At 46.7% G+C, this 27,867-nt stretch overlaps 1 protein-coding gene and 1 long non-coding RNA gene across 3 annotated transcripts in view; both read left to right on the top strand.

Moving 5' to 3' along the window:
• Positions 1-1,978: 1,978 nt before the first annotated feature.
• PLCB3 (phospholipase C beta 3) overlaps positions 1,979-27,867 on the top strand; it is a 72,227-nt gene continuing 46,338 nt past the window's right edge. For both annotated transcript variants that reach the window (XM_080985529.1, XM_080985528.1), the window contains exons 1-5: positions 1,979-2,135; positions 16,216-16,293; positions 22,656-22,724; positions 24,257-24,400; positions 27,602-27,681. In XM_080985529.1, the coding sequence (XP_080841655.1) occupies positions 2,037-2,135; positions 16,216-16,293; positions 22,656-22,724; positions 24,257-24,400; positions 27,602-27,681 (470 nt within the window). In that variant the 5' untranslated portion in view covers positions 1,979-2,036. The remainder of the gene's footprint in view (positions 2,136-16,215; positions 16,294-22,655; positions 22,725-24,256; positions 24,401-27,601; positions 27,682-27,867) is intronic.
• On the top strand, positions 12,457-13,638 carry LOC308465569. Its single transcript, XR_013980504.1, has 2 exons — positions 12,457-12,589; positions 13,265-13,638. It is a non-coding gene; the product is annotated as an uncharacterized lncRNA (long non-coding RNA).

The raw sequence follows: 27,867 nt of genomic DNA, 5'->3' as shown, positions 1-27,867 counted from the left end.
CCAGGACTCTCCCTCTCCCATAATCTATAAAATGGGTGCAAGACTTTCCCCAATTTCTTCTGCAACCTTTAGAACCACCTTTGCAGGTGGTCTCAGTCCTGGGATTTCAGAAATCCTGAAAAGTGGTTGATGGATTAAGTATCTACTGTTTTGGCAGCATGGCCGTAGATGGAATTTCAGTGTTCTCAAAATACATGTGTGGATTTTATCCTCCCAACAACCCTATGAGGTAGGCTTGGCTGAGAGCAAAAGTGATAATAATAATAATAATAATAATAATAATAATAATAATAAATTGGATTAATAAAGCTGTCGTCTTTTCTCCAAGGAGCTCAAGGTGGCTTGCATGCTTCTCCCCCTCCTCATTTAATCCCCACACAACAACCCTGGGCAGCGACTGTCCCCATGCCCATCCAGTGTGCTTTATGGCCAAGTGAGGATTTGAACCCTGGTCTCTCCCAGGTCCACACTTCCACAGTGAACTGATCATAGGATGGAGAGAAATGGTCTGCCATTAGCGGTGGAAGCTAAGTAGAGCCTCCAGCCATAGGAGCAGTCTACCTCAGAGGACCAATTTGCTGCTAGGTGGAAAAAAATGTGAGCTTTCCAGAAGAAGCTGTTTGGCCTCAACGTAAGAACATGAGAAGAGAAAATGAACCTGCTGGATCAGGCCAATGGCTCATCTAGTCCAGCTTCCTGTTTTCACAGCGGCCATCCAGGTGCCTGTGGGGACACTCTCCTCTCCTGTTTTTGGCTGGCAGGACGCACAAACTGAACCCGGGTCTCCCCCGATCTGAATCCGACACCCTAAACCCAGAAGTGGGGGAGCGGGCGGGCTCCCTTACAATACGATAATCTTTATTGTCATTGTCCCATACAGAACAACGAAATCGAAAAATCTACATCAGACATTCAAAAACCAACAAGCCAACTATCCCAGCTTGGTTAGCCCCTAAAAACTCTGATACCCCATAATTGAATAAAATATACTCACACAGAGACTACCTTAAAGGTAACGGTAAAGGGACCCCTGACCATTAGGTCCAGTCGTGGCCGACTCTGGGGTTGCGGCGCTTATCTCGCGTTATTGGCCGAGGGAGCCGGCGTACAGCTTCTGGGTCATGTGGCCAGCATGACAAAGCCGCTTCTGGCGAACCAGAGCAGCGCACGGAAACGCTGTTTACCTTCCCGCCGGAGCGGTACCTATTTATCTACTTGCACTTTGACGTGCTTTCGAATTGCTAGGTTGGCAGGAGCTGGGACCGAGCAACGGGAGCTCACTCCGTCACGGGGATTTGAACCACCTAGGCTCTGTGGTTTAACCCACAGCGTCCTAGAGACTACCTTCCACTGCGTTTAAAACCAAAATCACATTTGAATAGAAACTGTTTCTCAGGCGGCTAGTCCGAGTCTTTATAACCCTGTACCTTCTTCCAGAAGGCAGAAGCTGAAAGAGATCATTTCTGGGGTGCACACTATCCTGCACTATCTCTGCAGCTTTCTTATGGCACCTGGAAGCATAGATTTGATCCAAGGTTGGAAGAGTGCACCCAATTATTCTCTCCGCAGTCTTTACAACCTTGGACAGCGTTGTTTTCCCCCTGACCGTGCAGCTCCCAAACCACATACACAGTCCTTAAGTTAATGTTGTTGGGACTCCAACTCCCATCAGCCCCCTGCCAGCATGGACACTGGCCAGGGATGATGGGAGTTGGAGTCTTCACAACATCTGGAGCTTCTCTAACCACTGCACCGCACGGCCTACTTTCCCGGGCAGGTTTCTCCAGAAGTAAGCCCTCGCCACCATCCCCGCGGGGCTTACGCGCGCTCGGAGCAATGCGCGCCGGAGTCCTCGCCCCCAGCCCCACCACGCAGCTCCTCCTTCCTCCGCTTCCCTCCAAGAAGGAACCGGGCGGTCTCTTTAAGCGCCTTCTCCCGGGCCGGTCCCACCCCTGCGCGCAGTCCCCGCCCAGGGAGAGGCAGCGGCGGCGGTTCCGCGCGGGCAGCGGGGGTCCCGGGCCAGGAGCGCCGCAGCCATGGCCGGGGCGCGCCCGGAGGTCCACGCGCTCCAGCTGGAGCCCCTGAAGGTCCCGGAGACCCTGATGAAAGGCAGCAAGTTCATCAAATGGGACGAGGTGAGTCTCGGAGGGCGGGACGAGCCCACATCTCCCCCTTCCTTGCCTTGCAAACTTTTCTTGCAAAATAGCCACCCTCCCTTCTGCAGGCTTGCTTTGATCTTAAGAGAGGTCCCCCTTTTCAGTGCGTGGGCCACCAGAAACCCCCGTTCCCTCACTTATCCCCTCGCTTCAGATTGTCGGTCTTTTCTGCGCAACAGTCTGTTTCCATGCCCGTGTACCCCATTGGTTTACTTTGGGGGGAACCCTCAGACTTCCAAAAGTAAAGATTTGGTAGTTTGCCCATTTCCCCTGCTTTCCCCCTTCTCTTATTCTGCTGCTGCCTCTGGGGTTTTTTTGTGGGGTGGTGGATCCTTTCTGGGAAGCAATCTTGTCCCCTATCTGTATCTTTACACCCCACTGTTTTATTTACTGGGGGTTCCCTTCTTGTAGAGAGAAATATATTATTCCTCTGTCCTCCTACACTTTAGACCTCCTTTTTGACTCCCTCTCTACATTACTCTCCGCCTCCTTCCCCCCTTATCTACCATGACACTCCAAAATTCCATTCCTTTGCAAACTCCCCAATTCTTTACATTTGAGTTTTATTTTATTCATTTATTTTTTTGGCGGTTTCATGCAAACTTTGTTGCAGAAACAAATCTCCCCCCTCTTTTCACTTATCTGCAGCTCCCCCATGGTTTGCATAGGGACGCCCCTTCCCAAAGGAGAGAAAAAAGGTCTCAGTATTAAGTGGGGACCCCCCCCCACTTCCTTGAAAGAGTATTTCTTTTCTCCATCATTCTTGGGAAGCCCCCTTCCCAGTCCCTAATTCTGCTATTTATTTCTTTTTGGCTTCTATTTCTTGACACACGTATACCCACAATTCACAGCAGAGCAACAACCTGGGAAGGGGTTGGAGAAAACACGGGGGTCCCCTCTGACTTGTTTGTTTCACCTCACCCTATCTCTTCCTTTAGTAGAACCACTTTTCCTTGGAAAAGACCTTCTCAGTGGGCCCCCCCAGCTGCCTTTTCCTCTCCTTGAAGCCCCCTTATAGCATATCTCCAACACAGTCCTCCAACTTCCACTTTCAAACTTCAGCCTGACCCTCCCCTGTCTCGCTTTCCTGTCCCCCTTGCCCCCAAGCGTGACCTCTCCAAGGCTCCTTTGCCCTGAGCTGTCAAGGCACCGGGTGGAGTTGATGCCTTTGCCCTCCCACTCTTCCTGCTTTCTCTCTTTTTCTCCTGTTAGCCTGACTCTTTCTGGAGACAGACCCCTCCTTGCCTTTTTTCGCTTTTTCAGGAACTTTAACCTCCCTAAGTCTTCAAATCGAGATATCTTTTTGCCTTCCTTGCGCCGGAAGGATTTTTTTCTTTAAATGTGCAATGCGCTGGGTGGTATCTAGGGAGACAAGAAGCATTTCCACCCCCCCCCCCTTCCAACATTTCCAACTTTTTCTCAGTGTTTATAAAAAGAGCGAGGCTTTGTTGGACCCTCTGTTGACTGCCAGCCCCCTTTCCCTGTCTCTCCCCCAGCCCACCCGCCCCCATTTAGTTTCCGGTGCATTTATACTCCCATGTGCCCTGAATGTTGATTTTGGTGTGTGTACATTTTATGAACATGAAGTGTTTTTTATTATAAAAAAGAGATTGTGTACTGTACTGCAATTCACAGGGGTTCTCTATGGGACAGGGGTGTTCTCTATAGGGGAATCTGCCTGCAAGGGGACTGGCCAAACCTTTGGAGTGTGTGTATGCTCATGGGGTGCTCTCAGTGGGGTGCATTCTTGCGGCAGATGCATACAGGCCTGCCCCACTGAGCCACTTAGACCCAAAATTGAAGCAAAGGCAGTCTTTGAAGCTTTATGAGTTTGGGTCTGTCTTGGAGATGGGCAGATGGTGTCGGGTGTGGGGAGAGTTTATCATCTTCTTCTTCTTTGGCGATCACTCGTAGCCAGTAAGATTGTCTTCCATAAACACGGTTTTAACAATGTAAGTGACTGTGGAGGCCAATTCTGGATCCACACGTCCTTCCACAGGGGAGACATTGGTTTCCAGGCAGGAGTTGATCACGGTGTGGATTTGCCAAGCGTACCTTCCTCTTAGCACGTTTCTCCCTTGCGTCCTGAGTTCGAGTGTCTTCAAAGCCCATGACACCTTTGGTAAAGGCTGTTTTCCACTGGAGCGCTCACAGGCAAGGGTTTCCCAATTGTTGGTGTTTATACTACATTTTTAAAGATTTGCCTTGAGACAGTCTTTGAACCTCTTTTGTTGACCACCAGCATTACACTTTCCATTTTTAAGTTCGGAATAGAGTGTAGTTGCTTTGGAAGAACTGGAAGGGAGGTAGAGGCCTGAGGCCCTTGGTGGAAGAGTGAGGTTAAAAACCAATAGATATTATAAGTGGAACCTAGAATGAGTAGATGGGTGGCATTTGAATTGTGGGGATGGATTTGGCAGATCAGCCTGAATGGGGAATGGGTGTTTACAGCAAAGGGACCCACTGGATCACTTCATTGGGGCCCAGTGATTTTGGGGCAGAAATAAGAAAGCCTTGATTATTTCCTCCATTCCCTTGGGGCCTTGGTTACTGGGGGGCAGGAACAAGCTGCTTCTGACTTCTGCCCCCCCCCTTACTTTCCCTCCTTCGGCCCTGCTGGGGGTTTCACAATCTAAGCACTATGACAACAGCCCTCTTGGCCTTCCTTCCTTTTGCTCTATCCAACCCCAAAAAAGGAAGCCCAGAGCCTTAGGCAAGAAAAAAAAGACATACAAGCTAGATCAATGGGCCTGGGCCCCTCTCATTGATCAAAGGGGATTTTTGTGTCCGGGGGGGGGGGGAGATAGTGGGGGGCAGGCAATCACCCCTTAGTAGAGAAGATTCAGGACTTAAGGGAAGGAATTCAGGACTTGTCCAGATTGAAACTGTTAAGGAAAAATGCTAAGGGAAGCTCCAGTACACGCAAAGTGATATTTTCTCTTTGTGACATGTGTGTGTGTTTTGTATACACACCCCAGACTCCTGTGTCAGAATACTATGGGGAGGGTCAGCATGGATGGGGCAGTCTATCTCCTTCTGTTAGAGGAAAACTGGGCGAAAGTTTGGTGTTGACAAGAAATCTCTGACACTGGTTTGTGGTTTGTGTGTAAACACGCTCACAGTTTTGTGTTTTATCTGTGGGTGTTCACTCTGGGGCGGGGGAGGGTGAAGTTCCCTCCTGGTGAGGAACCATAGTCTCAGTTTTCTTTTCTTCTTACCAAAGAGTCAGGTTTTTAGCATTCGCAGAACCTGAGATAGGAGGCAAAATATACAGACAATATTTTCATTTTGGGCTGAGGAATCAGCCTGCTTCCTGCTTTCAGCGTTTTACTCTTCCTTGCTGGAAAAATTCCTGCAAACACCCACAATCTCATCCAGTCTCTGCCCCCCCGCCCAGAAGATCTCTTCTAAAATGTGGCCAATTCATGGAGCGTGTGGGGTGGGGTATGTGGGCCTAGTGATTTGTGGCATCCTGTGCCAGGCCACATTGGTGCTGGGAGGGTGGCAGGCCGTTTTGGAGGCAAGACGGGTGTCAAGTGGGCCTGGTTTGAGAGAGGTGCATGTGTGTGCATATGTGATATAATCTGGGGGTGAGGGAAAGCAAGGGATTTTGCAACCCTCAACTGCCCATATTTCGTCTATGCCCCACACTCTGATTGTTTGCTACTTTCTCTCCCCGCCTTTTTTTTAACCCAAGGATGTGAATCTAATGACTATTTGCACAGCCTGAGGAAACATGTTTCTGAGGTGTCTGCCAAATGACACCCCCCAATGGCCCTCTTCCCCCCCTCCTTTCGCCTCAGAAATGCTTCTCAAACAGCTGTGAGGACAAATCCTCTCTCAGGGGAATCCTGTTTCTTGCCTGGAATGGTCGAAGATGGAGAGCTCAACTGCCCAGCCAACATTGCAAACAACATGGGGAAACAAGGAATACTTTCCCTTCTTCCCTCCCCTGTCTGGTTCCGATCTTAATTCTCCTCATTCCCCAGCATCCCAGCCCAGATCTGCGGGGCCAGAATGTCAAGCAGCAAATTGCGCCTAATTTCCCCCTTCCCATCCGTTTCCTTTCAAAACAGCTCTCAAAAACCGGATAATTTCCCAGGTCAGTTAAGTTCCCTGGGGGGAGAGTGGTAGCAATTGCCTCAATCTCTCTTTGCTCTTTGTCAGCTGAGCCTGCCTCACAGGGCTATTGTGAGGATAAAAGGGGGGGGGGCAGGTCTCTATGTTGTGGAGGGAATCTCCATGTTTGCTAGGAAAGAGGAAGAGAGTCATTCTACTTAGAGTAGAGCCATTGAAATTAATGGTCCCCAGTTAATCATGTGGATTGAGTTTAGTGGGTCTACTCTGAATAGGAGTAACATATTGGAGACAACCTTGTAGTTTAATAGAATCATAGAATTGTAGAGTTGGAGAGGACCATGGGAGGAATCTAGTCCAGCTCCTGCAATGCAGGATTCTTTTGCCCAACATGGGATTCGAACCCACGACCTTGACTTCAAGAGTCTCTTGCTCTCCTGACTGACATATCCTGAGGGGTGCAACAGGTTCATACAGATGGGTGGCTTCACTGGGGCTTGTGGGATTAGACAGGGCAATCTGAATGGGGTTTTGTGTGCTTCCACTTTCGAGCAAATGAAGAGCTCATCTTGAGGTACCCCTCATTCTTCCTCCTGCATTATCCTGATATCAGGGTGCCCTTTGCTTCTCTTAAGTACCCTTGAAATCGCTGCTGGCATGTGATGGCGATATTGACTTTTAAACGTTTTGGGTTATTTGGGGGGGGGGATGCCTTGTGTTTTGCCTTTCCACCCTCTATCTCTCCTCACCCTGCCCCAGAAATATCAATGTGTGAGCATTAGATACGATCCCTGACTGACTTCGCCTCCGCCCAGGTTCTCATTTTTACAGCGGTTTCCTTATCATAAGTGGGAGAGCCTGGAACAATGATTCCCGTTCAATGTTCCCACGGCGATAACAGTCCAGAGGGCAGCTGATGAGGGAAGGACTCTCTGTGTGGGTGGGTGATGTAAGATTTCCGGGGTGGGGGCATGCTGTTACAGAGCTGCTTGGAAATGGCCCCCCACTCTGGAGTCCTTTGCAGTGTCCGGAACCAGCTCCCGGCCTCCAGTGCCCACCCCCATTTCCTTTTCATCTCCAGACAGATTTTCAGGGTCTCTGGGTATTTAGCGTGCTGACCAATGGGAGTGCATATGGTCTCTATTAAAATTCCTGTCTTGTGAGCTCCCCCCCCACCCCACTAATACAGGGCCTAAGGGGGATTCCCACAGCCCTGTGATGCCATGGATGGGGGGGGGGTGAGTTTGAGAGGGTGCACTGAGAACAGCCAAATCCTTTCAGATGACAAAGGCAAAGTGTGGGGTGGTGGGTAGGAACTTCATAGTTGCTTCTGTGTAGTGTGGAGCGCAATGAAGTGAAATAAAATCTTTGACGGGAAAAATAGGATTTTGTGTGCATTTTTATTTTAAACAGATCTTTGCAAGCTGGCACAGCAAAATGCAGGTTACCCTGTTTGTATTTATACAGTTGGGCCGCATTCTTACTGTACATTTAACACATATTTTTGGCCTGCATGATTATTGGGAACTGTAGTTGGCTAAGGATGCTAAGAACCATAGCTCTGTGAGAGGTGATATGAAGTTCCCAGGATTATTGGGGTGGGGGAGGGTGGGCTTTAAATGTATGGTGTGTAAGCAGTCTTTAAAAAATGGAGGAGGCTTGGTGGGGTGTGTGTGTGGAACCTTGATTCAATATGTTTTTATTAGATTATCATTCCACCCTGCAAAGAGCTCAGAGCATATACAGGGTTGGGGTTTTCTCCCTTTACCACTTTATTATTGCAAGAACCCTGTGAGGTAGGTTAAGTCAAATGAGGCGTAACCAGGATCTCCCACTGAACTTCATGGCTGAGTAGCGGAATTTGAATCCAGGGCTCGAGGTTTATGAGTCGGCGCGTCTGCCCAAGACTTATTTAAGAACTCAAATGTGAAATTGCTGGTCTAACAAAAATAATGTTTTTTACTGAATGATTAGGACATAGCTGAGCACGACACTATTTTTTTGAAAAGGGATGCAGAAATGATGCCTCTTATCTTAATGTCTGTCCCATGAGAATTGGTAGAAAGCATGATTAAAGTTAGAATGATAAAGAATGTTGAACGATAAGCCTTGCTGAGGAAGAATCAGCACGGCTTTTGCAAAGAGAAAGCCATTCTTGGCAACCTTGGGCTAACTTCCCTAGATTTCCAAAAACCTTTTGACAGAATCTCTGGCCAAAGGATTTTTAGTAAACTTTTATGCATTGCCTTAATGGATTGTTATTTGCTTAAAGAATAAATTGTAGGGATAAGTATACATTTCTCACGGTCGTGGGGAGGGAGCGGGATCTGTATTGTTTGGGTCTGGTGCTGTTTAACATTCATAAGTGATCTTGAGTCAGGGGTGAGCAGTGAGCTAGCCAAGTTTGTGAGTGACAGCAAACTATTCAGGATGGTGACAATCTGAGCAGACTACAAATATCTCCACTGGACGAACAGCCAACAAAAACGGCAATTGGGGTTTAGTGTAAGTAAGCGTAAAAGGTTTCATATATAAACATACAAACCGGTTTGTTCCGAACTGGTAGAGGCTAACTAGAAAAGGGAGATCCTGGGGTTGTGCTGGATAACTCTATGAAAACATCAACCTGCTTTGTGTGTCAGCACCAATAAGGAGAAATTCCTTGCTGGGGATTCTTAGGCAAGCTATCTGAAAGCAGACCTGCCAGTTTCGTAAAGCTTCCAAATAAATATATGGCGCAAGACTATTTGAATACTATGTATGGTTCTGACTAACCAGTCTCAAAAAAGGATATCACAGAGCTGAAGAAAGTAGCAGAGTGCAGTTGAAATGATCAGGGGGGCTGAAGCAACTCCTCTATATTAGGAAAGTTCGAGAGATGTTTGAACTTTCTAGCTTAGAACTTCAGCTGTAAGCTTCGAGATGGGCTCCCAACTCCCGCCAGCGTAGCTAATGCCCAGGGAAGATAAAGAGGGGTCTTATCAACATCTGGAAGGCTACAGGTTTCCTAATCTAGTCTAGGGAGACACAACTGACGTAATTAAGACTTATAACGTTATACATGGTGTGAAGAAAGTGAGTGAGTGAGAGAGATGTTCCACCGCTTTCCCTCAGAACTGTGGGTTCTGTAAGGAAGCTGAATGAGCAAAGACGAAAGGAAGTGTTTCTTCACATAGGTCACATTCGCACCATACATGTAAAGCACATGGCTTCCCCCAAAGCATCCTGGGAACTGTCCTTTGTTAAGGGGTGTGTGAATTATAGCTCTCTGAGGGGCAACCTACAGTTCCCAGGGTTCTCTGGGGGAAGACATGACTGCTTAAGAGTGGTATAATTGGGTTTTCAATGTATGGTGGTGTGGATACAGGAGTTGTGCATCGTTAACCTATGGAATTAGCTGCTGCGGGATACTGTGATGGCCAGTAGCTAAGGTGAATTTATTTATTTGTTGTTTGTTTATAGAATTCATATCCCCCAACCCGGGCACTTAAATAAATTGATTTTGGAGGGAAAGCCTGACGGCGAGGTACCTGCTACTTTAGGTTTCCCACAATGCCATGCTACGCATTTAAAATGGTAGCTGCCTGCCTCACAGTGGATCAGGAGAAGCCAGCACAATGCTCTCCTAGAGGTTGTTGGACTCAAACTCCCATCAGCCCCACTCAGTTTGGCCTACAATTAGGGGATAATGTTGTCGTTCAACAACTAAATTGGAGGGCACTACATCCGCTACCCCTGTGGTGCGTGGTATCCAACTAAGTCCTACTTGGAGAAGACCCATTGGAATGAATGGACTTGAGCTTAGTCATGGTCATTGATTTCAATGGCTCTACTCTGAGGAGGGCTAACATGGATACAGTCCAAGACAAATTGTAAACTAGAGGAGGAGGGTGGCAGAGGGGGTCCAGCTGGCGCCAGGGGGCTCTTGGCAGCTGCCAGAAAATGCCTGGTGCTGACGCCAAGCCTGATTCTCTCTGCTTTTCCCAGGCCACTTACTTTCCTGTGCAAGACTTAGGGGGTCTCCTTTGGAGCGTTCCTGCTTTGAAAGCCATCGGATCTGGGCGTGGGCTCTTTCCTGCTGTTTGGCTGGAGACCTGAGCTTATTGTGCAGATCCTAATGAACCCTATTAAGCGTTTTTGCAGATGAGTGGTAGGCTCTTTCTCCTCCATTTCCTAAGCTGTCCCTTACACACCTCTGCTTCCGAGGCTAATTTCAGGTATTGAGTGGTGATGTGAGCTGTGTGTTGATAAAAGGTATTAAAAGGAATGAGGGCAAGTGGGGGTGAGGATGGAGTCCCTAAAGAGCTTGGATGATGGTAGTGAGAGAACCTTTCCCCCCGAACTGGGTGGGTCTAAGTTAAAGACTGAAAGAATTACAGGCTGAATTGAATAGTCACAAGCGGGGCCTACGATAACATGTCACAGTTAAATGCTTGGGAAAGGCCATACCTCAGTGGCAGAGCACTTTCCTTGCAAGTCAATGGTCTCGGGTGAAATCCCTGGCATCTTCAGGTACGGCTGGGAGAGTCCCCTGTCTGAAATCTTGGAGAGCTGTTTCCAGTCTGTGCTAGACAGATCCAGTGGCCTGACTCTGCATGAGGCAGCTGCCTATGTTCCTATTTAAAACGGCCGTTCGTTGAGAACCATGAGGACTAGAATCTCTATTTTTAGGGGAGCAACCATAGTTTGGCTGTTGAGCACCCGCATTCGATGCACAAGGTCCCAGGTTCAGTCCTGGGTATGGCTGGCAAAGACCCCTTGCCTGAAAAACCTGGAGAGATGCTTCCAGTCAGTGTGAAGACAATACTGAGCTTGATAGACCAGCCGTTTGACTTAGTATAAGTCAACTTCAAATGTTCCTATTGTGGGTTTCTCTTGCTAGGCAGCCTCCAGGTCTGGTTTTCTCTTCTCCCACCCCCTGAAGTCAGTCCCTATTCTGTGGCCACTGAACATGGTCAATCATCACTAAGATGTTTGGGGGCTTTCCATCTCTAGGTTTGTTTGTGTCTATAAGGATTATTTTGTACTTCAGCACACCACAGGGTTTCCTCAAGCCTGCTGGTGACCTCTGTCTTTTTCAAAAACACACACATTTTATTGGTTTTTCAGACAGAAACAGAATTAACAAATTAACATCAACAAATGAAACTCCCTCCCAGCCTCGCTACTCAAATGCCGTAGTGGGAAGCCTGCTAGCAAGGCCTGGGTTCAACAGCACTTTCCCCACGTGGGATTTCCAGAAGTCGGTGTTCAGAGACATACTGCCTCTGACAATGAATGCAACAAAGGCAGAACATTCCCTTAGCCTTCATTAATTTGTGTAATAATAATAATAATAATAATAATAATAATAATTTATTTGTAGCCCACTGATCTGACGGGGTTGCCCCGGTCACTCTAGGTGGCTTCCAACAGAATATAAAAATACAGTGGTACCTCGGTTTACGAACTTAATCCATTCCAGAAGTCCATTCTTAAACCAAAGCCATTCATAAACCGAGGCACGCTTTCCCTAATAAGGCCTCCCGCCGCTGGTGCCCTTCCACCATTCGGGTTCCGTTCTTAGACCAAGGTAAAGTTCTCAAACCGGGACACTATTTCCGGTTTTGGAGAGTTTGTATACCGAATCGTTCTTAAACCGGACTATTCTTAAACCGAGGTACCACTGTATAACGAGACATCAAATATTAAAACCTTCCCAATACAGGACTGCTTTCAGATGTCTCTGGAAAGTCCTAGGTATAGTTATTTATCTCTTTGACATATGACAGACAGACATTCCACAGGGTGGGCGCCAATACCAAGAAAACCCTCAGCCTGGTTTCTTGTAGCTTCAAGTCTCACAATGAGGAAACTGTTTAAATCCCCCTTTAAAGCCTTCTGGAGTTGTTGGCCATCATTACCTCAGGTGGGAGCAAATTCCATAATTTTAACTTTGCGCTGTGTGAAGAAATGCTTCCTTCGAGTGTTACACGAGAGGGAGAAAAAAATTTCCTTTTCCACTTTCTCTACACTGTGCATTACTGTATACACCTCAATCATGTCTCCTTTCCTTTTTTTCTAAACTGAAAAGCCCCAAATATTGTAACTGTTCCTTCACAGGGGAGTTGCTACACCCCCTGATCATTTTCTTATTTCCCAGGATTCTCTGGGACAACCAAAGAAATAAAGTTGTATAAAGACCAGTTTCAGTTTAGGTTGCCCTTTCCTGAACCTGTGATATCCTTTTTCAGGCGAGATGACTGGAATGGAACCCCAAATGCGGCTGTGCCATAGATTTGTATGATGGCATTATGAAACTGGCAATTTACGGTATATTTTCAGCTCCTTTCCTAATGATTCCTAGCATGGAATTTGTCTTTTTCACAGCTGCTGCACACTGGGCACTACCGTGAGAGGCAGGGCCTCCAACTCCTAGGGACCGAGCCCTTTTGGGGGCCCCAATAATTTGGGGGAGAAGGCTGGACCCCCCATGTTCAAAGGAGGCAGAGGAGGCCAAGTGTGGAGACGAGCATGACCCAGATTCTGTGGCCGGCTCCTTCTCCTTCTCCTGCCACAGAGGGGAAGGAGTGGGGAAGCAGACCGCAGCCAGCGGCGGCGGCGGCAGCAGCAGTAGGAGATGGAGCTGCTGGCCATTGAACCCAGGCTGCCACTGAGTTTGGCTCTGCCACTGGCTCCTCCCGACATCTTGACGCCATGTGCGTGACATCTGCGCCCCCCTTCTCCCTCGCAAGTTGGTGTCTCAGGTGAGAGGGCTTGGGCTCTCAGTTTTTGTAACTGCTAAGGCCTCAACAGTTCTCAAGATTCCTTAGGGCGTGAAAACTTACGCTTGTATAAAACTGCTCTACAGGTAGATACTTCATGATTCCAACTCAGATGGTTTTGGAATGGAGTTACCCATGGCGGGGAGAGTTGGTGGGGATCGTATTGGTAGGGTTTGCTCCTTACTCCCCCCTGACACAGATCCTGTGCCGGTAACAGTTGCAACAATGGGCAGGTGTTCAGCATCTGCACCCCTGTGCCAGGAAAAGCTACACATGTTGAATTTCTGCCTCTTTCTGACAGTAAGAGCTGTGGAAAGGACTCCCTTGGAAAATGATGGACCCTCCTTCATTGGAGGTTTCCGAACAGAGCTTGGATGGCCATCTGTCAGGGATTCTTCATCTGTGATTCCTGCATTGTTGGGGGTTGGACTAGATGACCCTTGGTGTCCCTTCCAGCTCTTTAATTATATGACTCTATATCAGGCTTTCATTGGGACAGCCTCTACTCTGTGGAATAGCATTCCTCTTGAGGCACTTTCTGCACTTTCCGGAAACAATTGAAGTAATTTTTGTTGCGGCTGGCTTTCCCAGCTGAATAAATGGATCTTAGACACGGCAATTTTATATGGTTTTAGTTTTTAGTTTTTATTTAAAAACACCAAAACCCGCATCTGCTGTTTGCATGCTTTTTAAAAAATTGTACATCACTTTGCAATGATTGTTTAGAAGGCAATTAATGAATCAATGATCATTTAAAAATGACTAAATTGAGAAAGCTGGAGAGAAAAGTTTTCAACCAACATTGAAAACTGTACAGTGTTGGGGCTTGCCTGACTTCTAAGGGAAGAGAATTCCAGAGAACTGGGAGTGCAAGGCACATGTTCGAGTCGCAACATGCTTTCTTGCAGGGGTGTGTGGCGCCATCAGCACATCTTAAGAACATTAGGAACTCCTCTGAAGATGGTTCAGAAACTTCAGCTGGTGCAGAATTCAGTGGCCAGGTTGCTCACCGGAGCAAGACGGTTTGAGCATATTACACTGATCCTGGTCCGACTACACTGGATACCAATTAGTTTCCGGGCCCAATTCAAAGTGCTCGTTTTGACCTATAAAGCTTTAAACGGCTCAGGACCGCAATACCTCAAGGGCCACCTCTTTATATATGAACCTACCCGGACTCTGAGATCATCTTTGGAGGCCCTTCTTCGTGTGCCGCCACCTTAAGAGGTCCGGAGGGTGGCAACACAAGAACACGCCTTCTCTGCAGTGGCCCCATCTGTGGAATGCTCTCCCCAGGGAAGTTTGCCTGGTGCCTTCATTATACACCCTTAGGCACCAGGCAAAAACATTCCTTTTTAACCAGGCGTTTGGTTGATCTGATTAACATCCTATGCTCTTTTAAAATGTGGCTTTTGTGTGTGTGTGGGAGGGGAGCTATTGGGTTGTTCTAATTTTTATTTTGTATTTGTGGTTTTGTATTTTGATTTTATTCTGTGAACCGCCCTGAGACCCCCAGGTATAGGGCAGTATTTAAATTCAAAGAAGAGGAGGAGGAGGAGGAGGAGCCCGGCTGCTGGATCAGACCAAAGGCTTCTGTAGCGCAGAATCCTCTTCCCTCGCAGTGGCCAGCCAGATGTCCCTATGGGATGCCCTAAAGTGCAGCATACTTGACTCACGTGGTTCTCAGCAGCTGGTATTCAGGGGCCTAGTGCCTCCGGCAATGAACATCTTTACCTGACTGGGGTGGGGTGTAGTGGGTGAGGCAGTTTGGTTCAGATCCATATCGGTACCAGTAGTCAAATTCTGAATCAAGCTCAGAAGCAAATTGGTAACCAATGCAACACTTTCAGCAAAGGCATTATCTGTGGGTTGCCCTCAAAAGCAACTGCCCTCGCTGTACAGGCAACTTCCAGTTTATGTGGCGGTTACGTTCCAAGGCATTGGGCATTTACATGAAATCGCCTATATTTGAAACGCCATTGGAAAAGCCTGCAGACACCTTCTAAACCTCTGGAAACTGTTGAAACGCCCTTTAAAAAACAGCAGCACTCCCTCCAAACCTACTTGCTCAAACTCCCAACTCTCCACAGGCCTCAACGGTCGGTGCAAAGGCTTGTGGGATAGCTAAGTGCTGGTTTTGTGCCTTTTTCATCCCTTTTGTGCCTTTTTCGTCCCATTTTTGCTGTTTTAAATGTCACTTCTGTGTTTGGCGCAATGCGTGTGTGCGCAGTCAGCATCCATTGGACGCATGTAAATTAGTCGTTGCCTGTACAATTTTTTGGCACCTGCTAAAAGCCTTTTTTGTTCAAGAAAGCCTCCCCAGACATGTAGACATCTGTTTCACTACATCATCATAATTATTTAATAATATGTATTTTTAAACCATCTGATTTACGTTTTTCAAAAAGTGGTTTAAGGTGAGCTTGTTTTTAATACTTGGTTTTTATCAGTGATTTTCATGGTATATTCATATTGTATGCAAGCTGCTTAGAGGCTTCGGTGATTAAGCAATATATAGATTCTGTTCAATAAAATTAAATGAATTTTGTGTTGGCCCTTTGACACCGGCTGCAGCTTCTGGACTGAATTCAAGGGCAGCCCCAGGTAAAGCGCATTACAGCAATCAGTGTATGGACCACTGTTGCTGAGCTTCCATCCCTTACAAACCTAGTTGATCATTATGCCTTGCAAATGCCATCTCATTAGGAGGTCCATTCCACAGAATGTAGGAATTGGGCCTTTAGGGTTTTGGTACCTACCCTTTGGAATTCGCTCCTGCTAAATATTGGGCAGGTGGTTTTGCTGGTGCCTCCTGAAGACCTTCCTCATTCAACAAGCCTTTTATGTAAAGATCTTTCCCTGTTTGTGTCTGTTTCTGAATTGTTTTAAAGACGATTTTCAAGATGTTAAAGTTGGAGGGTTTTTTTTTAATTGTATGCCATCCTGGGGCCAGGTGGATTATATAAATTTCACAAGCAATAGGTTGCTGTTGTTTAAAAGTACTGCCTGATGGCTCCTGGCACACAGCTGGCAAATCTCCGAAGCTGGCAGTTGTGTACTGGATCTGTTCCTTGAGTGGGAGACCCCTGTGAGTTGCACAAAACAGAGGAGATCAACATATAATAAACAGTTCTGGGAAACTTGTCATCTATGGCTTGGTGGAAGAGTATTGACTGTTCTCTCTCTCTCTCTCTCTCTCCCCCCCCCCCCATTCCTAGGAACCAACAAGCCGGGCTCTGGTGACCTTACGGGTTGACCCTAAAGGATTTTTCCTCTACTGGACTGGCCCAAATATGGTAGATATATGCACTCTGCTTTTAGAAGTCTTTCTGTTTGTCTCTTCTCTCTCTCTCTCTCCCCCGCCCCCCAGCCTCTTCAAACTGCATTTTTATTTATATTCATTTCGTTTTTTAAAAGTAAAGCTTCTTATCACTTGTGATGGGTGACCAAGCCCGGAAACTCTTGGGCGCTTACGAGCACGTCCTTTATCTTTTGAGGTCGGCGACATTGTGAGGATGTGTGCATGTCTGTGTCTATCTGTGTGCACTCTGTACCTCCGAAGCACAGCCCTGCCCCCAAATCTTGAGAACTGTAGTCTATCACTTGCAGCAGCAGCAGCAGCATTCCCGGCACTCGCTAAAAAATACAGTTCCCAGGATTCTTTGGGGGAAGCCAGGTACGTATGGTAAAAGCTATGGTTTTCCCAGTAGTCATGTATGGAAGTGAAAGCTGGACCATAAAGAAGGCTGATCGCCGAAGAATTGATGCTTTTGAATTATGGTGCTGGAGGAGACTCTTGAGAGTCCCATGGACTGCAAGAAGATCAAACCGATCCATTCTTAAGGAAATCAGCCCTGAGTGCTCACTGGAAGGACAGATCCTGAAGCTGAGGCTCCAATACTTTGGCCACCTCATGAGAAGAGAAGACTCCCTGGAAAAGACCCTGATGTTGGGAAAGATGGAGGGCGCAAGGAGAAGGGGACGACAGAGGACGAGATGGTTGGACACTGTTATTGAAGCTACCAGCATGAGTCTGACCAAACTGCGGGAGGCACTGGAAGACAGGAATTCCTGGCGTGCTCTGGTCCATGGGGTCACGAAGAGTCGGACACGACTAAACGACTAAACAACAACAAAGTGCTTTCGATGGGCTTGCATGTGGTCGCTTGCCTGTGACTTGGGGATGCTGCTGGGTGGCTGGATAGTGGAGTTCTCCAAGCGCCCCTTGCTGGAAGGTGTTGATAGTACAGGGCACCCGGCTTGTCCAGGGCCCTGCCTTTGGGGTTGCGTGCAGTTCACTGGCCCCCAGGGGAAGGAGTGATTTGTGCAAAGGCCCAGGCTGTTCATTCCACTCTCTTGTCAATGCCTTTTGAGTCGTTAAGCTGGTTTGGCAAGAATTCTGGGGTGGGAGCCAAAGAGAGGGAGAGAGGCGGAAAGGGAGGGAGCGGGTTTTTAAAAAATAAAAAAAAACTGATTGAAACAGCGGCTGCTGCTCTCCTTCCTGTCCCAATTGCTTCCTTTGCTTTTCCGGCTTCGTAATGAATCTTCCGGAGACCTGCACCCCAAAACTTGGCCGTTGTACCTCAATACTTGTAACAGACAGTAAAGGCCCAGAGTTCATCGTGCATTGACATCAGTAGGGCACGTTGTGACTTGAGTGTGGCTTTTTCTGAAGTGGCCCTAACATTTTTCTCAAAAAGACTCCCAAACCTTCCCAGCAGTTTAATGGTGGAGTATACAATCGCCTCCCTGTAATCAGTGTTTGAAACTCCCATTGTTCTAGGCATATTTTGCGACAGGGAATTTCATCAGCACGAGCAGTTCCTGAGCTCTGGGGACGCAGTACTGCGTCTACGATTTCAGATTACTGGTAAAACCGCAGAGTGGAAGGAAAAGGACCTTTTTCTGCCTCCCCACTTCAAGCTACTCTCTGAAGACTGGAGAAGAGACCCTCTTAAATAGTATTAGGGGGCAAGCAGGGGAAGGACTAAACCATGTGAAAAATGAACATAACATTTTAGCAATAAGCTTGTGTGTTCTTGTTATAAAAAAGCGCATCTAGACATTCCGTTGTTGCGCCCATAACCTAAGTTTAAGGTCCCATTTAGCTCCTAGCATTCGTATCTCAATTTCTGACGCTGCCTGTAATCCTCCTAACAACCTAACATCCCTGCTCAGTAGTGCTGGAAGTGGCTGACCCATAGCTGTCAACCTCCCCCTTTTTTCGCGGGAAATTCCTTATTCCAGCGCCGTTTCCCGCTGCTTCCTGCTGCTATCCCGGTTTGTTAGATATCCCGTAGACTGTCCCTGGGACAGGTGAGGCTGCTGATCCCTTATTTTCAAATCTGAAAGTTGACAGCTATGGGCTGACCTGTGCTCCATCCAATGATCTTCGTGGCCAGATGTGAACCTGGGTCTCCGTGCTCTCAAGGTTCCATACATGCCATACACTTCAAGCACGTTTAAAGGGCTGGGGGTCTGCCACAGAAACTGCCCACAGAGTTATAATTCCCAGAGCGGGTTACACAACCAACCCTTCTTTCCTTGAACTCTGCGAACTGTAGCGCTGTGAGGGGAGTTATAGAGTTTTAGCAACTCTCGGCACCCATAACAAATTCCCCAGGATTCTTTGGGGGGGGGCGAGGAGCCATGGCTATCAAAGAGGTATAATAGTGGGGATGTGGCAGATGGCTCTGGGAAGCCCATGAGCAGGACACTCCCAGCACTTGTGACTCCCAGCAACTGGCGTCCCAAGGCCTGCTATCTGCCTCCCATACTGGAAGCAGTATTTATAGCTATAGCCATCTCCATGAATTTGTCTAGTGCTGTTTTGAAACCATCTAAGTTGGTAGCCATTGAATTCTTTATTTAAAAGATGCGTTTCCCTCTATGGATGCATTTCCCTCTCTGCTGTGCTACAAGAGAAGCAATGGCAATGTCTTTCAAGGGTTTATGGCTCACATGGGATGCCTGAGCCCCAGGAGAAATTATCTCTCTCCCCCCCCCACCTCCTGCACCCCCAAGTCCTTCCTCTTTGGATGAGCTCTCTTGATCCTGTCTTCCTACCCACTCCAACGCCTAGCAGCAATTTCCTTTTGGTTGGAGGGAAGCCCTGTTTCCTGCCACCCCCCCACCTCTCCTCCTCTTACTGCTACCACACAATTTCCCTGTGGTTAAAGCTCTTTTGCATCTGGCAGCCGCCCAGGACAAAACAGTTAGCTTAAGTAGCTATATATACAGCCCGAGCTGCTTGAATGGCAAAAAGGGAACTGAAGGGGGGAGAAAAAGAGAGAGGCCGTGCCTAGCAGAATGGCTTGGAGAAAGGCGAGGAAGGGAAATCAAAGCACTCTGTTGTCTGTTGGGGGCGTGCAGGAAATGCCAGCTCGTCTGACACCCCCCCCCCCCGCGTTAGGATTGCAGTATATGGGAGAAGGGCTGTAGAATCTGCTTTGCATGCAGAAGGTTCCAGGTTCATTCCCCTGCATCTCCAGGCGGGGCTGGGAGAGCATCATAGAATGGCAGAATCACAGAACTGTAGAGCTGGAAGGGACCTTAAGGGCCATCTAGTCCAACCCCCCTGCAATGCAGGAATCACAGATAATGAATCCCTGGCAGATGCCCACCCACACTCTGTTTAATAACCCCCAATGAAGGAGAGTACCACTTCCCTGCCTGAAATCCTGGAGAGTTTCTGCAAAGTCAGTGTATTTTATTTTACTTTACTTTATTTTTATATTTCACAACATTTATATCACTTGATTGTAATAAAGCCTCTGAGTTATGACTTAAAATTAAAGGCAATAAAATAAAATAGAGAATAGACAGTATATATAATACTATCCTCTATATATTGTTTAAGCAAAAGAGTTTAAAATGCATTTCAGTGTCCTGCGTGTTTGAATAGGCTTGCCTAAACAAAAACGTTTTAAGCAGGTGTTGAAAGGACAATAGCGAAAACACCTGCCTGGTGTCAATAGGCAGGGAGTTCCAAAGTGTAAGTGCTGCTGCCACACGCAAAAGATTGATTTCTTACAACTGCAGAATGAGTATTACGTGGCACCTGTAGCAGTGCCAGTTTCACAGAAGGAAGCAGTCGAATGGGTATAATATATGGAGTAAGACGATCCTGCAAGTAAATGTTAAGGACTTTGTGCTAACAGCAACACCTTGAACTTGGCCCGGTAGTAAATGGGCAACCTGTGCGGATCTCTGAGCAGAGGTGTCGTGTGATGACAAAGTCTCACTCTTGCCAGCAACCTTGCTGCAGCCTTCTTTACTTAACTGCAGATCCAACACGAGCAAAGTCCCACGCAGAGTGCATTGCAGCAATCCAGACATGAAGTCACAACACGAATGAGGCTGACTTCACCCTAGGCTTCTGCAATGCTCTCTTCTTCTCCCCTCCTACGCAGCTTCCATTTTTGGTTAATCGTGGTTTGTCAGTTTACCCAAACCAACAAACTGTGGTTAGCGTCACCTAGGATTAAGTACAAATCATGCTGCCTTCACCATGAAGTGCTTTGCTTACTACTCATAGGTAATGTTAACCACAATTTCTAGTTTAGGCAACACAGCGAGCTATGCTTAACTAAAAGCCAAAGTTTCCATGCTCTTTTTTGACCATGTGGTAGGAGGACCTCCGATAGGGGAAGCCATGTGAGTTCAGGAGGAGGCTTTTAGAGACAATATGCCCATGACAGGAGGAGCTAGCTGTAAATCACACCATACACATTTGCGTTAACTCTTTATTGGCAAGAACAGGACTTGCACAGACTTTAAAAGAGTTTAGGGATTTACCAGGAATGTTAACAACATTGTTACAGTATCATCATCTGAATGAAATATTTAAAAAGGATATGAAGCGGGGCTTTGGGGAACTACTACCACAATTAGAGAGACACCTGTTAAATGGTAATGTTAAAGTGTTGTCTAAAATGTACAAGATGTTATTGGAATGGGAGACAAAAGATGAACAAGTGAAATCGTCAGTGATACCCTGGGCAATTGATATTGGTCATAACATAGAAATGGAAGCATGGGAACGATTATGGAATACAGATATAAAATGTACAGCATGTTATGGTTTGAGAGAAAATTATATGAAAATGCTATATAGATGGTACCTATCACCTAGTAGATTGGAAAAAATGTATAAATCAAAGTGGAATCTGCGTTGGAAATGTAAAGTGAAAGAATGCAGCTTTTTTCACATGTGGTGGTCTTGTAATAAGGTTAAAGCTTAATGGGAAATGATATATAATGAATTGAAGAAGATGTTTAAGATAACATTCGTAAGAAAACCCCAGAAGCATTTCTCTTGGGAATTATGGGATTAGAACTACCCAAACAGTATAGGAATTTATTTATGTATGTGACTAAAGCTGCAAGAATGTTATTTGCCCAAAAGAATGTTATTTGCCCTGTTGCCTGAAGGATGAAGAGGTCCCGACGAAAGAAGAATTGATACAGAAACTCATGGAATATGCAGAAATGGCGAAACCTACCGGAAGAATAAGAAATCAGGACAACAAACTTTTTAGAAAGGAATGGAAATGGTTTATTGAGTATTAAGCTAAGAAAGTGGGTTGAATCTCATGTGAAGTTACGCGGGTGGCGCTGTGGGTTAAACCACTGAGCCTAGGACTTGCCGATCAGAAGGTCAGTGGTTCGAATCCCCGCGATGGGGTGAGCTCCCATTGCTCAGTCCCTGCTCCTGCCAACCTAGCAGTTCGAAAGTACGTCAAAGTGTAAGTAGATAAATAGGTACCACTCCGGCGGGAAGGTAAACGGCGTTTCCGTGCACTGCTCTGGTTCGCCAGAAGTGGCTTAGTCATGCTGGCCACATGACCCGGAAGCTGTACGCCGGCTCCCTCGGCCAATAAAGCGAGATGAGCGCCGCAACCCCAGAGTCGGCCACGACTGGACCTAATGGTCAGGGGTCCCTTTATCCCTTTACCTTTTTACCCAGAACTAGCCATGATGGCTGTGTTCTCTCTCCACTGTCAGAGGAAATATGCCTCTGGGTATCAGTTGCTGGGAATCCCAAGTTGGGAGAGAGCTGTTTCACTCAGGTCTTACTTGTGTGCTTCCCATGAGCATCTTGAGGGCCCCTGAGAGAGAGATTGGCCTCCGGCTCGATCCAGCCAGACTCTTCTTATGTTCTTAAAGTTTTAAGGACTTCACAAAAAGCCACAAACTAACAGTGGTAATTAATGGAAATCTAGTACAATAAAATTAAAATTTGTTTCCTTCTGGTTCCATTACAGAGAGAGCAGGAAAGTAGGTTTTTGCGTTATGACTCCTGCACACAAAGCGGCAAATTGTTCTAATGGGTAGCTGCAAGCAAAATATAATGGATACAAATGTGTGTTGTTGTTGTTTTGGCGTCTTGTCCCCCCTCCCCTGGCCACACTCTCCTTAAACTAATTATGCAAAAGTAAGCGTCTGTTGTATGAAATATGGCAACTGGCAAAAAAGGAGCTAAAATTAATACATTACTTGCCGCGGAGGGAAGAGACCTCATTATCTAACCTAATTAACACATTTCGCAGTTCTCGTTAGCGGAGAAGGCTGTTGGAAATATGTAGTCTCTGCTAATAAAGAGCACTAAGTGACAAGAACTCTCTCTTTGTCTTTCTCTGTCTCTTTCCCCTCTCAGGAAGTTGACGTTTTGGACATCAGCTGTATCCGTGACACTCGGACCGGGCGCTATGCCAAGCTACCAAAGGTAACGGTGATTCCCTTCCATCAGGGACGGGGACCCCTGTGGCCCAGCAGAGGCAGTTGGACTCCAAATCCCATCAGCCCTAGCCAGAATGGTCAGCGGTGAAGGATGATGGGAGCTGCAGTTCAAGCAACATTGAAGAGCTGCAGGTTTCCGCCATACACAGAGCTGTCTTGAACCAAGCCAGTTGGTCAGTCTACCTAGGCCGCATTCCTAACATATGCTTAAAGCAGTGTTATGCCACTTTAAACAGCCATGGCTTTTTCCAAAAAAATCTGGAAGCTGCAGTTGCTGACTGATCCCTTTTCCACTCCCAGTACTTAAAATTACCAGAGTTCTTTAACAATCAAAATGTCTTCACAGGGAATTGTAGCTCTGTGAAGGGAACTGTGGTCTCCTCACAACTCTCAGCACCCTTAACAAACAAACAGCTCCCAGAATTCTTTGAGGGGAAGCCGTGACAGTCTAAAGTAGTATGATACTGATTTAAATGTATGGTGTGAATGTGGCCCTGGGCTACTGTATTGCCAGTTTTCCTGCCAGTAACTCTCTGGGATCTCTAATAGGTAGAATCATAAAATCATACAGTTGTAGAGTTGGAAAAGACGCCAAGTGCCATCTACTCCTCCAACCCTCTGCTGTGCAGGAATCCTGCCCACAGCCATCCCTGGATGGGCTCAAACCACCAACCTTCTGGTTAATGGCAAGACACACACTAACCCCATTGTGCCGCAGGATACTTTCTGAAATTCTTTTTTACTGGGACCATCGAGGCACAAATCACAGTGACCACTGTGTCCCCACTGAGTGAAACCTTAAAAACTCCTCTGTGAAATAGGGATCGAGGAGCAATTTGGTTCAGTTTGCATTGAACAGCAAACTTCCACCCAATTCACACTTTCTGAAGCAATGTGAAAACTGACAACACAGCCGTCCTTTAACCTTAGCACATCTCCAGATTTTGCAGCGCCACTCTCCAGCCAAGCAGTATGTACAAAAACTGCTTAAACTGGGGTAAATTGTGCATTGAAGTACAAATATTAGTGAAAGTAACATACAAAATTGCACAATACTAGCGGAAACTGCTTTGTAAAAAAATATGCATATTAGGCAGAACTGCATACATAAATGTGTCTTATTAGGAGGAACATGCACTAAAATGCTGGATTACTTTCAAGAGGGCTTTTGGAAAAGTAAATGATGTGCGGAACTGCATTTAAGATGGGAAAAATGAGAAACCAAGAGAAAGCGAAATGGAAAGATTTTCCTTGTCCCTCCCTCCTCTGAAGCTGCTATTTGCATTTCAAGGGAAGCTTGAAATGGGAGCTTTCCGTGAAATGCAAAGAACAGCTCCAGAGAGGTAGTTTTTGTTGGCACCCTGGCAGAGGGAAGAGAGTTAACTTCCCAGGTCCCAGGCTGCTATTTGCATAACACAAAAAGCACATGTTTAACGGCATTCGCTAGGCATCTAGGGTTGGAAATGCCATTGGTGCCAGTCAGGCTAACTTCTCTCCTTTGCACTCTGACTTCTGTAGGACCCGAAGATCCGGGAGATTCTTGGCTTTGGGGGGCCAGAGCAACGGCCCGAGGAGATGCTGGTGACGGTCGTGCACGGTCCAGACTTTGTCAACGTCAGCTTCCTCAACTTCATGGCAGTTGTTCCGGATGATACGGCCAAGGTAGGGCAGGAGTGTCACACTGAACTCTTCTTTTTCTTTTTTTAAGAAAGCAACAGTTCTTCATTACAAGGATGAACCTGTGGCCCTGCCAGGTGATGTTGGGACTTCAGTGCCCATCAGTCCCAGCCAGCATGGTTGGTGGTTAGAGTACCTGAGAGGTGGAATCCCAACAGTGGCCCCTTCTGCACTATGCATAACACTGTAAGCAATCATGGTTTCTCCCAAAGAATCCTGGGAGCTGTAGTTCGGAGACCCTCCCCCATTCCCCTCACAGAACTACAGTTCCCAGGGTGGTTTAACAATCGGCCACTCTTCCCAGGGAACTCTAGGAATTGTGAGGGGAATAGGAGTCTTCGAACACCTCTCAGCTGTTTTAAACTACAGTTCCCAGGATTCTTTGGGGGGAAGCCATGATTGTTTAAAATGGCATGAGGCTGCTGTCAATGTACAAGCCAGTACATTGGAGCCAGTATCTGGAAGGTTTTGCCACACAGTAACCTTCCATTAAAGAATGAGGCCGGTTCTTCTGTTCGAGATGGATTATTCATCTTCATATAAGTGCCTTAGCATCCCAGTTCCAGCATTGTGGCTGCCTCTGTTGTTGCTTACCGCTATTTATTCAATTTATAACCTCCTCTTCCTCCCAAAGGAGCCCAGGGCAGCAAATGCATCATTAAAACAATATCATTAAAAGCAGTAAAAAAAAATTATCTCAGCCAATGATTTCAGGGTTGCCAAGAAATGTATCTTTTGGCCTGAGTGAACAGGAATGTCTCTAAATGCCTCCCGAATGTTGATATGGAAGGAAACAGACTCTGCACACCAAGGTAGGCATTCCGCAAGCAAGGGGCCACCACCAAGAAGGCCCTTTCATTGGGGAGTGCTATCTGGGCAGCTCCCAGTTGGTGGCAGTACCACCACCAAGGCCTCACCTGCGAGTCACAGGATATGAGATGGCTGATACTGTGTGAGGCCGTCTTCTTGGTACTTGGATACCAAGCCATTTAGGGATTGGTATGCTAGCACCAACGACTTGAACTGGGTCCGGACTGGCAACCAGTGCGTGGGACAAATAAGGTAAATCTATATGATAAATCTGCATGAATTAATCTGCAAATAAAGACCATGTTGTGATAAATTACACTGATCTTCCAGGTTCCAGAAACCGCCTTGTCATTTTTAATTTTTTAATTTTGTGGGGTACTGCAGAACAGCTGCCTGACACTTCATTTTCACACTCCTTGCAAACTGTGCTCTTGGGAATGTATGCACAGAGCAGCCCCAGGAAGAACCTGTGGGATTGGACTCCAACTCCCATCAGCCCCAACCAGCCTGGCCAATGGTCAGGGATGATGGGAGCTGGTGTTCAGCAACATCCAGAGAGCACCAGACTTTCCACCCCCAGAGAAGAACTAACCCAGAATCCAGTTGTTTGAACCTGCTAGATACTTTCACAGGTAACAAATGATCGCAGGCTGGAGAGTACAAAACAACCTCCCTCCACTAGTGTCTTGTAATGAATGGCCATCCCCAGTTTTGAGGCTTTGACCTTGTTCCTCTATTTCGCTTACAGTTCTATTGCTTAATCAATCTTGGTTTATAATTGGCTTTAATTTACAGCTTTGTCACTGATGCTGTAAGGATAGGTGTCCATATTCTTTCTGGTTTTTGGCTGCTGTTCCTGTTCCTTTGTCAATACCTGTATTCCCCCCGCACTAACCCAGTCCTGGTTTCTAAAACCAATTTATGGAGGAGCAGAGAGAATAAAAAAACCTAAAATATTCAATAATAACATTAATAGTGCACTTTTTGGGGGGATGTATATGTCAGTAGTAGCCACTTCCCTTAGAGATGGTTGAGAAATTTAAGTGTGCGTTTTGAAGCAAACTGACCTTGTAAACCGCTCGGAGGCTGCAGGTGTTGCTGATCTAAAACTCGCATCATCCCAGGCTATTGGCCACACTTGCTAGGACTGATGGGAATATCCACTTAAATACCAATACTATGCACAATTTATAAGCCTCTCTCTTGCATCTTTCCTTGAATCATAGCTGGCTAAACCTCACTCCGAGCAAACGTGTTGAAATTGGTGGGCCTAAGTTGGGCTGTGTATACATTACTGGCTTAAAATGCAGCTAGGTTGTTTTCACCCTCCTGCTCAATTTGAACCTGTTTTTTTAGGGGGGGTACTCATCAAAACGCAGTACTGTGTTTCCTAAGATATATATGGATTGAATGTAGCCCTTGAGGTGCACTTGATGCAGAGTACAGTGGTACCTCAGGTTACATACGCTTCAGGTTACATATGCTTCAGGTTACAGACTCCGCTAACCCAGAAATAGTACCTCGGGTTAAGAACTTTGCTTCAGGATGAGAACAGAAATTGTGCTCCGGCGGAGTGGCAGCAGCAGGAGGCCCATTAGCTAAAGTGGTGCTTCAGGTTAAGAACAGTTTCAGGTTAAGTACGGACCTCCGGAACGAATTAAGTACTTAACCTGAGGTACCTCTGTAATCTGAAGTGTGTACATGACCTTAGCCATGTCCATAATTCTCAATTGGTCTACTCTGAGTATCAGTTCAGACTCTGTGTTCATCATCTGCGTCCCTTCCAAGAGAGGCATGGGAGACGAAAGACCGGGTCTTTTCAAGGGTGGCTCCCTGTTTGTGGAATGCTCTCTCCAGGGAGGCACACCTGGTGCCATCACTGTCTGTTTTTAGGCACCAGGCAAAAAGCATTCCTATTTACCCAGGCTTAATGGTTTCTAATTGGGAGGATAATTATGTTCGTGACCTTCCCTGTGCTCTTCATTTAAGTGGGGCGGGTAGGACTTGTTCCTTTTAAATATATTGTTGGTTGAGTATTTTAGTTTTTGTTTATAGCTGCTTTTATCTAATTTCAATGTTGTCATTGTTTTCTTTTTATTGCGTAAGTTGCTTAGAGGCACGGGTGCAAAAATGCCGCTACTGTAATGAATATAAATATAGCCCTTCTTCTGTAACTTCAAAAAGTTCCAAATGATACAGCTTTTCTCTTTTTAACCATGCCAAACTTGGACAGCATGTGTTGTATGGCTGCCCTGCTTAATGATCTGAATTTGAGGGTATGGGCTGGATCATTAGGCCCGAGGGTGCCAATGGGATGGGGAAGGGCAGATGAGAGCGGCTGGCCTCACCCTGTTCTGCCTCTCCTCTCCTATCTAGTTGTGGACCGAGGAGCTGTTCAAACTATCCACAAACATCCTGGCTCAGAACGCCTCGCGGAACACCTTCCTGCAAAAAGCGTGAGTCGACTTTCTACTGTTTTAAACAGGGTAGAGACTCCTGGGAAAGGGCCACAGCTCAGTGACAGAGCGTCTGCCTTGCATGCAGAAGGTTGTGGGTTCAGTCCCTAGTATCATCCCCTCCAGGTAGGCCTGGGAGAGACCCCTGTCTGAAACTCAAGAGAGCAACTGCCAGGCAATGTGGAC

This window comes from Podarcis pityusensis, assembly GCF_964106645.2.
Source record: "Podarcis pityusensis genome assembly, chromosome: 16".
In the NCBI taxonomy this organism is placed as follows: Eukaryota; Metazoa; Chordata; class Lepidosauria; order Squamata; family Lacertidae; genus Podarcis; species Podarcis pityusensis.
This window is presented reverse-complemented; position numbering and strand designations above follow the sequence as displayed.